Genomic DNA, 12,213 nt, shown 5'->3' on the forward strand with positions numbered 1-12,213 from the left:
GTCTAGGCCCGAAACGTCAGCTTTCCTGCTCCTCTGATGCTGCTTGGCCTGCTGTGTTCATCCAGCTCTACACCTTGTTATCTCAGATTCTCCAGCATCTGCAGTTCCTACTATCTCCAAGTCCAACATATAGTTTGCTTTTACTGCCTGCTGCACCTGCGTGCTTACTTTCAGTGATTGGTGCATGAGGATACCCAAGTCTCGTTGAACATTCCCCTTGATTTACAGCTATTCAAATTAAAATCTGCCTTCCTACTTTTGGCTAACAAAGTTAATAACCTCACATTTCTCCACATTAAACTGCATCTGCTAGGTACTTGCCCACTCACTCAACAGGTCAAAATACTGCAACCTTTCTGCATCCTCCACACAGCTCACCCTCCCATCCAAACTTGTGTCATGTGCAAATTTTGAGATATTACACCTCGATCCCTCTTAACACATATTGTGAATATCTGGCGAGCTACTGTATGTCACACGCTGCCTATACCAGAGTCAGAGTTGGAGGAACCTGACCCGACACTGAAATGCCCCAGGAGCTACAAGAAAAAAAGGAACTGGCTTATGTCCTTGAACTCAGGGAGGGATGTAGTGTTTGTAATGAGGTTAGTCATGTGGACCTCATAGAATATTAATTCCCTGATCTGGTCCAATCAAGGAGCCCTGGCTGACAGATAAAAACAAGAGTATCAGACATGCTGTTCATTCCGAGAGCTGGCTCAGAGTGAGTTGGATCAGTGTAAAGGATGCTCCACATGTAAATAAAGGGCGACTTGGTGATGAAATAACTCTGGAGCTATTTCAAAAATGATGCATAAAAATGGCCGAAGTTTTCATTCTGAAAATTGACTTAAGACAGGCTGAAAACATTAAATGACTAAAGTATTTTTGAACATTATTAACAATTCACTTAGCTCTAAAGCTCTTCAAACAGTTGGAATGCCTGTCTGTAGAGTTTCACCACCTTTATGGGAACAGCAGCAGATACTTCCTCACTCTCGGTAATCATTGTAAACATACACTTAATGTTAACAGAATACATTTGGTTCCACCTTATTACATGGTTTTACATTGTAATATTATTTAAAAATCCATAAAATGCAATACATACCTCAGTATATCCCATGCTTGCTGCAGCAATCAGTGCCTGTTGAACTGCATGACTCTTCTTAAACACTCCCTGCTGTTGTCCTGCTAGCATCCAATCAGCCTGGATTAGGAATTTAACTACTTCCAAGTGGCCCCGCAGTGCAGCATGTACCAGAGCACATTGTCCATTCTTATCTAGATGGTCCACCTTTGAGAATGATTAATCAGTCGGTTAAAACACAAACCTCAGAATATTTTTTGATAAAGTAAAAGCATTAGAAAGATTTAAGTCAAGACTTCTATTTTCTTTAACATGTAAATTTCACCAACCTTAGTTGAATATCCATAGAGCAAAACCATTGGGGAAACAGCCAAAACAGAGAAAAGAAAAACATCTAGGCAACAGAAACCATAATATTGTATACTTCAAAACAATAAATGAGAAGGCCTTAAGCATGAGAAAAAAATGGTGCAACTGATTGGAGAGAAGTCAATTTTGTGAGGATGCGAATGAAACTTTAAGAAGCTTAAACGGGTAACAATATCAGCAAACAATTGTGTAAAACAGTAATAGGAAACATTTTTTTAAAAAAGTATTCAAAAGCCTGGGAAGAACACAAAAAGCTAAATATAAGGGATCACCATTGATGAGTAAGGGCATAAGGAGAAACATTGATGGTAAAGGAGACACTCACTAGATATAGGGGCAGCACGGGAGAAAATATAAAGAGATCAGAAGAAAAATCAACATCAATTAGACAAGAAAAGGGGAACCAAGAAATTAAGTTACCAAGGAACATAAAAGTAAATAATATTCCACAGCAACCCAAAGAAAAAATGTCAAGTTTAAAATTATAATAGAGCCCCTTGTTGACCGACTTGATAATATTACAGGCAACAATAGAGAAATGGCAGAAATATTAAATAATCATGGGACTTCAATACTTTCTGGAAAAAAGATAGCTAACATTAGACATTAAATTACAATATTTAAAATAGAGTTGAAATATTAAATAAACTAACTTAAAGAGGATAAAATACCTACTCAGCAGGATTACACTAGTGTATTTTAAAACAACCTAGGGAAGAGACAGTGGAGGAATTGTTGTATATTTGTAATAATTCCTTAGCAAATAACAGGTAGTGCCAAAAGGCTGGTGAATGGCTAATGGGAAACCCTAATGGAGGAAAGGGGATGGATGGAACATGCCCAGGGAATTGTGGACAAAAAAAAAAGTCAATGTAAATGGTAGGGTACATAGTTTTCACAACAGTGAAGCATATGCTTAGTTTAAAATTAGCAGTAGGAGAAATGATACAATCTCTACTATGGGACAGAATAGTAGAACATCCAGATTCCAAACAAAAAATGAATAGCAAGCATACATTTCAAACTGGAAAATCTGTATGACTTACCTCATTGATTTATTTTTAAGAGGTAACTAACAGCAAACAAAGGTAATGTGGTAGATGTAATTTATCTAGATTGCCAAAAATGATACCGAGCCACATGATAGACTAATGAATGAACTCAGATAATACAGGTGGTGCAGGAGACTTATAATAGAATACAGAGTTAACTAGCTTCAGGCAGGTAATAGAGAGGGAAATGGAAGCTGTTCAGACAGGTAAAAAGCCCAAAGTTGTGTTCCAGAGAGATGAGCGCTGAAATCTCTGATGTTCACATTTATATCTCCGATTTAGAAACTGTGTTGTGATCTAAACTTACAGCTAAAACCAAATCTGGGGGAATGATGGGGGAAATTGTTAATGATATGAGCAACATAAATTACATGATAACGAACATGCAGAAAGCTTACGTAAATAGCATATATGTATAAATGTTACATATTACAGCCTCCTTTTTCTTGTCAAAATATATACTACTTACAAGAAACTAAATGGTCTCAAGGAGCAAAAGGGATCTAGGTACACAAATATAAACACACAGAGTTGCAACACAGTTTTACAAAGCCATAAAGAATAAACAAAGCAATCACTAGAGTTGAAGATCAAATAAATCATACTAAGCAACATTGCTTAGATCACATCTGGAGTACTGCATGCAAATTCTGGTTGGTATTTTAAAAAAAAAAGTCTTGAGGCACTTGTAAGGGTGCAAAAAAGATTTACAAGATCGATAACAGAAATGCATGGTGGACCTATCAGAAGAGAATGAACAGGCAAATCTATTTTCTCTTCTGAGAAGGCAAACGAGTGACCTAATTAAAACTTTTAAAATTATACAATTTGGTACAGTAGTCAGAGATAAAATGTTACCACGTGCAAATACTTCTTTTTCCGAAGAACAAAACCAAAACCTATCAATGCAAGATACAGAATTTTGAAGAAACTTGGAATTTGCTACCACAGGGAGTGATTGAAGCATATTATGCAGGCACAGTTAACAGGAAGGGAGGTAAGCTTGAGGAAGCAGGAACAGAGGGTTTTGTTGGTACAGTAGGATGAGAGAAGTTAAGAGGTGGCTTGAGTAAATGTAATGACTGATATCAGCTGGTCAGATCGAATGGCTTGTTTCTGTGCGGTACATCTCTTTATGCAGAGAGCTATTGAGGCGATGTCAGATATTTACAGCCGAGATAGACATATTTTTAATCAGTAACAGAATGAAGGGTTATGGGAAAAGTGAAGAATGTGGAGTTGAGGATTATCAAATGAGCAATGATCTCACTGAACAGCAGAGATGAGTTGAATGGCCTACTTCTGCTCCTGTGTCGTATGGTCTTAAGACTTACCTTTGCACGTCTTTTGGAAAGTAGATGAACAACAGTGAGATGTCCAGAAGCTGCTGCATAGCCCAAAGGAGTCAGCCCACTCTCTGAGCACGCATCCACATTCGCGCCAAACTCTAGCAGAAGAGCAACCATGTCCGAATTACCAAGGTGAGACTGGACGCACAATATTGGGGCATTGTTCAACACCTCTGTCCGGTAATTCACATTGGCACCACCCAAAATCAGTAAACGGCTCACCTGGTTTATGGTAAGATTCTCAGTGTTAGCATATTAGCATAAAGTAATAAATCACATACAAGATCACTGAACAGGCCTGCAGCACTTTTGCAGTTTGTACAATAGATATCATGGGTTGATAGGGTCTGTTTTTATCATTACTGAGCAAATTTGGATAAATTATCTGCAAAATTTTATTTAATCAATCCTCTTCTCCTCCCTCTCCCAATAATGGTATCATAATTGCTGTAGTTACTGCCATTGTTTATGTTGCAATGTAGAAGTATTCCTTTAAAATGTTCACAATTTTATTGAATAAGGATCTTCGCCACCATAGCATTTTAATTTCATCACAACATCTGCACATTTGCTCATGTATGTCACATAATTCTGAATAGAACCAAATATAAGCATTAAAACTTTGTTAAAAAATTAGTTAAATGTAAACTCATTCTTTCCACTTGGTGCTTCAATAGAGCAGACAAAAAATGCAGGGGACAAACAACCGAGGTGCTTCCAGATATCTATAACCTAAATTACAAGGGAAAGCTGTAGTTCAATTTATTTTCCTAGACCTCTGAAATCTCTCAGTTGAAACTTTCATATCTTTTTCATCATTGGTTATGCTCCAAATTCAAGTCTTTGCTGGAATTTGTGGTTTCAGGTAACTGTATATTAAAACGATTTAAACTTTATATGTCTGTCACTGCATTCCCTCAGAAATATCAAAATGACCAATGTTGTCAAAGAGTTTACACATTGCTCATCTCTTTGTCTAGACAGGGGTGATACAAATAATTGTCATGATCCTGATGAGAGTACTGTTCCACAAGTCATCACAAATGTATAAATGATCAATTTAATCACTATGATGGCTAATTTGCCTGGCTTCGTCCACTATTTAAGATAAAAGAAACTCACACCAAATTTCGTTAGTAAATAAGAAAACAAAAGTAATTTGCTGTAACATGTACTTAACAAGTGGCAAAAGAGATTATGAATTTTGAATATGCTAACTTAAAGTATACCATCATTGCATTCCAACACACTCACCCACAAACAGAACTGAGACAAGACTGACAGTTTTGCAGAAGTGTCACGGGTGGAAAACATTAGCAAAAAGGAATAAATTCTGTGGATCAAGAATCCAAACCACAAATGGTGGAATGTCCCAGTCGCGAACCATTTCAACTCCCCCTCCCATTCCTTAGGCGACATGTCCTGGGCCTCCCGCAGTGCCACAACGATGCTACCCGAAGGCTGCAGGAACAGCACCTCATATTCCGCTTGGGAACCCTGCAGCCCAACGGTATCAATGTGGACTTCACAAGCTTCAAAATCGCGCCTCCCCCTACTGCATCCCAAAAACAGCCCAGCTTGTCCCCGCCTCCCTAACTTGTCCTTCCTCCCACCTATCCCCTCCTCCCACCTCCGACCTACTAGCCTCATCCCGCCCCCCTTGACCTGTCCGTCCTCCCTGGACTGACCTATCCCCTCCCTAACTTCCCACCTACACTCACCTTTACTGGCTCCATCCCCGCCTCTTTGACCTGTCTGTCTCCTCTCCACCTATCTTCTCCTTTATCCATCTTCTAGCCACCTCCTCCTCTCTCCCTATTTATTTCAGAACCCGCTTCCCCTCTCCCATTTCTGAAGAAGGGTGTAGGCCCGAAACGTCAGCTTTCCTGCTCCTCTGATGCTGCTTGGCCTGCTGTGTTCATCCAGCTCTACACCTTGTTATCTCAGAATCTCCAGCATCTGCAGTTCCTACTATTTCTGAAACATTTTTATTGTTCTGTTGGTTTTTGGTAATGATACTGCTTTGCTGTCAATTACTGCGGTTCTCAATTCTATAGAGGGTCAGTTAGACCTAGGCTTTTGCTTGAGATGGAAGTTCTTTCTTCAGAGTCTTTAAATACTGCTTCTGTTCCATTCACAGAGGGAGAAAGGAAGAGACTAGTCTAGACTTGCAGTTTTTTTGAGCGATCCGAGTCCAACTTCCCCTTCTCTTAGTTCTTTGACAAACTGTAACTTAACTAAAGAAACTAAAGTGCTCAACACCAGCTTTTAAAGCCAAGGACATCTTATTCCAAACGATCCACAAAAGTATCAAGTGCCGTTCTCAAGAAGTCACATGACCTTGTGTAACGAATAAGTAAATGCCATACAATTCCACTTTGTTGTAAAAAAAAAGTTGTATTCATTTTCCCCATTTATTTTCAGATGAAAATATGTAGACACAATGAAAGATTTAAGCTTCCTCAGTAGGAGCTGTTTTAAAAAGTCTTGAAATTATTTTGTTGCCCAATTGCCACGTATTAAGGTTCTAGCAGCTTCATGAAGTGTGACCACAGCACAAATGGATTTCTCACTCCCATTATTTTATTCTTATATTCTTTGCATATCATTGCTTCTAAGATCATTTGCCTACACTCAAGAAAATAGCAGAGCACAGTTGGCATTAAAGGATTCTTAAAACCACTTCTTGAGCAGCCAATTCACCACCACCCATTGCCACTGAACTGTTTCACAATTAATATCAGATGAAAGTTAAATAATTTCATCAGTACTGCTGCAGGCAGATTTGAGTGACTCTGGGACTGAAACTCAGTAATAAACTGAAAGATAAATACCCATAAACCCAGAGGAATTTAGTCACTGAAGACTGATTGAAATATCTGGTTGCCAGCTCAACCTGGGGTGGTTTTATAACATGCTGCAGATGAAACCGAAGGATCTTGTCTGTTTCAGTGGCAATCATATTCACAGCCTGAACTAAAATCAAATATGTACATGTCTTAACCAGAATACATTGCAAGATATTCCATAGATGTGACAAAATAAATCACAGCCGTCAAGTCTGTGGCACGTTGGAAATAGGTTTATATTTCACATGAGCTGAAATTCTAAACTATCAATATTAGTGATTTGGTTAATATGCAACACATTAAGGAATGACATCACTGATAGCCAAGTTAGGATTCAAATTAATTGAATAATAATTATTTCCTGCTCAATACATGGTACATTTTCAAAGATAAGACAGAATTTTGTGATGTATCAGATGTCTTGCCTGCTGGCTGGGCACCAGTGAGAAAGTTGTGTTGCCTCTTTTTGGGAAGACCACTGAACCACAAGCCAATCAGGCAATGGCAAAGCCATCAACAGACCTTTCCCAGGAATTAAGATCCCAAGAACGAAAGGTCAGTCTATAAAGAACGGTCAGTCTATAAAGAACGGTCAGCCATGTACAGGCCAGCAGCACCACAGGAGATATTGTGGTTGCTACAAGAAGAACACATACAGAACTGAATCAGCAATGTGGTAATAGTGCTGGTGGTTATGAGGGGGCATTTAGTGCACTTTGTACTGCAGTTCAAAATTTGGAGGCTCTGCTCCTGTATTCAGTAATCCGGCACTCACCACTTTTGCCAGTGAGAGTGTGGGTGAATTGCAGCAGGATTCACATTCACAATTCACAGAGGCAGCAACACTTTTAAAAGCAATTTTCATTCCTGAAATTGTCAAAACACGCACGTATGAATGAAAAGGCACAAAACCTGCCAGAGTGTCCAGATACTTCAGTGGAATTGTTGAGAGTTGACATAAAAGTGAATAAGATATGTGGAACTGACAAACTCTCAAGATCATTTAAACTACCCAGGCTGTAAATTTTGAAAAAAAAAGTTTCAGCATTCAAAATCAGTACTGCAATTTCAACAGATTTTTCTTTGCCTAAGCTTGAAAATTATTTTTGCAGTAGTGATGTTTCTGGACTTCCATAATACCTTAGTGTCACAATCAGGGGCTTGCAAGTTCACAATTTAATTGATACCTCCAAATGGCTATAAAGCGATTAGCTGTCTTTGATGTACAGTTATAAATGCAGTTGCCTGTTTGTGTGTGTGATTAAGTAGTTGAAGTAATTTAAACGTATTCAATTGACTTTTATTAACAAGTGGGTTTTGAAATAAAAACACATATCACTCTTGATACCTGCCTAACATGGCTAGTTGTTGGCTTGGATTATGTAAGGACAAAGGGTGGTGGATGCAACGTCAGAGATTGGCGTGATTGGCAGAAATGCTATAGGTTGTGCGCACAGATGAGATGAACGGATTGAAATGGAGGCATGGGGCACCATGGTGTGGGGTTGGTCGGGGGGGGGGAGGTGGAGTGAATGATTTGGCATGAAAAGAATGGAGCAACGGTAGAGAGACATCGGTTGACATGGAAGATACAGGGGTCACAGGGTGTAGGTTGGGACAAGAGGTAGCATAAGCTGGCACAGATAGAGCCTTGGGGATATGTGGGGATAAGGGATTGTGAGGGCTAGTGTCTTACTGGTTTCATTATAACTGGGACAAAAGTTCCAGATCACTGACGTGGGCCTTTTAAACAGCCCTAATAAAAGCAAAATAATGCAGATGCAGTCACCTCAAATAAAGTGCTAGAGGAACTCAACACCTCTAGCAATTTTTGGGGAGAGAAACAGAATTAATGTTTTGAGTCAAACATGACTCCTCTTCAGAACAAAGACATTTGTTTGGACTCGACATGTTAACTCTGTTTCTCTCTTCACAGAACACAAAAAAGTTTCTCCAGCACATTCTATTTTCCTTTCCAATAGCCAGTTTCTGGAACCCTCATGGCTGCCTTCAGAGCAGCAGTTATCCTGCCTCCAGTCAGCACCTTTCCCTTCACAATCCACCCATCCTGGAACAAAAATAGGAAACTTTTTCCTGAATTCAGTTTGTGGGATCAGGAAATTTTGACTTGGAAGTGAAAATTCAGTCCTTGCTGTTACATGTGATCCTAAGATATGCCTGTAACCTCATAATTGTGCCAACTATAAGATGTTCTTCATCCACCTCCATATTATTGCTTAATTTCATCCATGTCTCAGTGCAACAGCTGATGCAACTCTCAACCATACCTTTGTTACTTCTAGACCTGACTATTCCAACATGCTCCTTGCTGGTCTCACACATCTGACCCTCGATAAACTTGAGGTCTGGCAAAATTCTACTGCCTTCTCTTAATTTACAGCAAATCCCAGTTCCCACAGTAATAGGGCACCTGTAAGCTGATGTCCATAATTTTATTTGAAACGTTTCTTTCTCAATGCAGAAGTGAATGCCACTGATGCTGCCAAGTTAATTAACTTGGAGAAGTAACGAACCTACTTAACACACAATACAGAAGCCTCCCAAAGTTAATTACTATTGCAGAGTTTAGTTTCATAATTTCTTCCACTTAGTTCCTAATTATATAAAGCAACATCCACTGCTAAAATAAAAGAATCAAAAAGCAGAAAAGGCTAAAGATGCCTTTTTTATTCAATTGTGCCAATGTAATGCTTTGCTAGAAAATCATCATTTACTGTATATATTTGTAAAGTTGGACTCTTCAGCATCTCCTTTCGTTCACAACACCAATGGTAGCCATACCCCCCTGCGTGGGGCCTAACTGTTGGAAATCTCCTCTTCTAAATCATTTTATCTCTCCAGCTCTAAGTCGCTCCTTAAATTCATCATTTCATCAAGATTTTAATCACCTATCCCAACATCGCTTCCTTTTTATGATCTTGAAGTGCATTGTGACATTTTACTACATTGGAATTGCGCCTGTTAATAACAAGATATAATAAAAAAGTCAGAAAATTTGCTGATTAAAATTTGGCTCAGTGATATTTTGCAATCAAATAAAGCATTGACACATCCTATCATTAAGACTTTCCTGTTTCAAAGAGAGTCTATTAAGTGCAGTACATGCCAGCTGCTTGATGCCATGTCTGCAGATGTAATTGGCTCATTAATAAATAAAATAATGGTAGATTACTCCATTCTGTTTCCTGCTGTTATTAAGTCACAATGAAACATTGGAAAAGGGCTTAATAATCTGAAATAGTTCCATTAAAAACTTCCTAAATCACCAAAGAATGCAGTTAAAGAACCCTTCCCATAGTAGTGTTCAGTATTTTCTAAAATTGCCATTTCACTTCAGTCCTATAACTATTCCTGGTCACAGGAATCACTGACATGACAAATGAGAAAGAACAGAAGACAAAACAGAAGAAAGAAAATCTCCCCAGGGCAGATGGTGAAATTTGAATTCAATAAAAATCTGGAATTAAGAGGCTAATAATAACCATGAAACTATTGTCGATTATTGGAAAAACCCATATGGTTCACTGATGTCCTTTAGGGGATGAAACTGCCATCCTTACCTGGTCTGGCCTACATGCAACTCCAGATCCACAGCAAAATGGCTGACACTCAACATCCCTCTGGGCAATAAATGCTGGCTCAGCTAGTGACACCCTCATCCCGTGAATAAATAAAAACAAAAACTGAAGTGAAGGAAAAGTAATGAAATCTAAACTGGGGTATTTTGTGTATATGTGAATGCATGGAGTAATGTATATACGACTGGTGAGTTACAGATAGAGTTTGGCATGTAGATATGATGTTATGGCGATAACAGAGACTTGGATCAAAAAAAGGGCAAGACTGGGTGTTAATTTTTTATTATTACAAGGTGTTCAGGAAAATTAGAAAAAGGGAGGAAAGGGGGAATGGCAATATTAGCTCAGGAAGCAATGCAGAAGTGGACAAAAATGATGCCTTAGAGGATCCAAGGACAGCATCAAACGGTTAAGGCCAGCAAATAAAAAAAGGTTCAAATACATTGCTCAATATAATTTGTAGACCACCAACTAGTGAGAAGGATTCAGAGGGACAACGCAGTGTGGACCTGGAGGAACACAGCAGGCCAGGCAGCATCAGAGGAGCAGGAAAGTTGACGTTTCATGTCAAGACCCATCTTCAAAAATGGGAAGGAGGAAGGCAGCTGGGAAATAAATAGAGAGGGGAGGGGTGGGGCTGGGAAAGGTGGGTGGGATGGTGATAGGTGAGTGCACGTAGGGAGTGGTGGGGCGTATAAGTGGGAGAGAAGATGGACTGGTTGTGACTGGTCAAGGAAGCGAGGGTGAGGGGGAGGGTTTGAACATGTGACAAGGCCAGGGGTAGGGAGATTTTAAAACTGGGGGGTAAATTCCATGTTTAGGCCATCGGGCTGTAGGCTCCCGAGGCAGAGCATGAGGTGTTGCTCCTCCAATTTGCAGGTGGTGTCATTGTGACATAGGAGGAGACCTTCTCTCCCCGGGAGTGGGAGGGCGTTTTTTAAAATGGCTGGCAACTGGAAGGTGCTGTCGCTTGTCACGAACAGAGTGCAGATGTTCTATGAAATGGTCTCTGAGGCTACGCTTGGTCTCACCGATGTAGAGGAGGCCACATTGGGAGCAGTGGATACAGTAGACCAAGTTGACGGATGTGCAGATGAACCCCTGTCTGATACAAAAATTTGCCTTGAGCCTTGAATGGAGGTGAGGGGGAAGCTGTAGGGGCAGGTGTAGCACTTCCTGCAGTTGCAGGGAAAGGTGCCCCATGTGGTGGAGTTAGTGGGGAGTGTGGAGTCGCAGAGCGAACGGCTCCTACAAAAGGCAGATAGGGGTGGGGAGGGAAATATCTCTTTGGTTGTGGGGTCTTGTAGAATACGTGGAACAGTCCCGTTTCCGCTGCCGCAATGGCACTATCCTCCACCTCTTCCTCTGCTACATCGATGACTGTATCGGTGCTGCCTCATGCTCCCACGAGGAGCTTGAACAGTTCATCAACTTTACTAACACCTTTCACCACAATCTCCAAATCAGCTGGACAATGTCTGATACCTCCCTCTCCTTCCTGGACCCCTGTCTCTATCTCTGGTGACTGCCTCGAAACTGACATCTATTTCAAGCCCACTGCCTCCCACAGCTACCGGGACTACACCTTGTCTCACCCACCCTCCTGCAAGAATGCGATCCCATACTCCCAATTCCTCCATGTCTGCTCCCAAGATGGGGTGTTCCACTCCTGCACATCCCAGATGTCCTCCTATTTCAAGCACCATAACATACACCCTCCAGTGATCGAAAATACCCTCAACCACACCTCTTGAATTTCCTGCGCTTCTGCTTTCACACCCCCATCCCGCAACAAAAATAAAGACAGAATTCCCTTCGTCCTTGCATATCATGCCACCAACCTGCTCATTCAACGCATCATTCTCCGCCATCTATTATCTGATGCCACAACCAAAGAGATATTTC

At 40.3% G+C, this 12,213-nt stretch overlaps 1 protein-coding gene across 7 annotated transcripts in view; it reads right to left on the reverse strand.

Annotated features, from left to right (window-relative positions):
- Nucleotides 1-12,213, reverse strand: part of tanc2a (tetratricopeptide repeat, ankyrin repeat and coiled-coil containing 2a) — a 754,278-nt gene that overhangs the window by 67,474 nt on the left and 674,591 nt on the right. For all 7 annotated transcript variants that reach the window (XM_048614640.1, XM_048614638.1, XM_048614637.1 and 4 more), the window contains 2 exons: nt 3,846-4,082; nt 1,112-1,297 (listed from right to left, as the gene is read on the reverse strand). In XM_048614640.1, the coding sequence (XP_048470597.1) occupies nt 1,112-1,297; nt 3,846-4,082 (423 nt within the window). The remainder of the gene's footprint in view (nt 1-1,111; nt 1,298-3,845; nt 4,083-12,213) is intronic.

The sequence above is a fragment of the Rhincodon typus genome, chromosome 30 (assembly GCF_021869965.1).
Source record: "Rhincodon typus isolate 14 chromosome 30, sRhiTyp1.1, whole genome shotgun sequence".
Lineage (NCBI taxonomy): Eukaryota > Metazoa > Chordata > Chondrichthyes > Orectolobiformes > Rhincodontidae > Rhincodon > Rhincodon typus.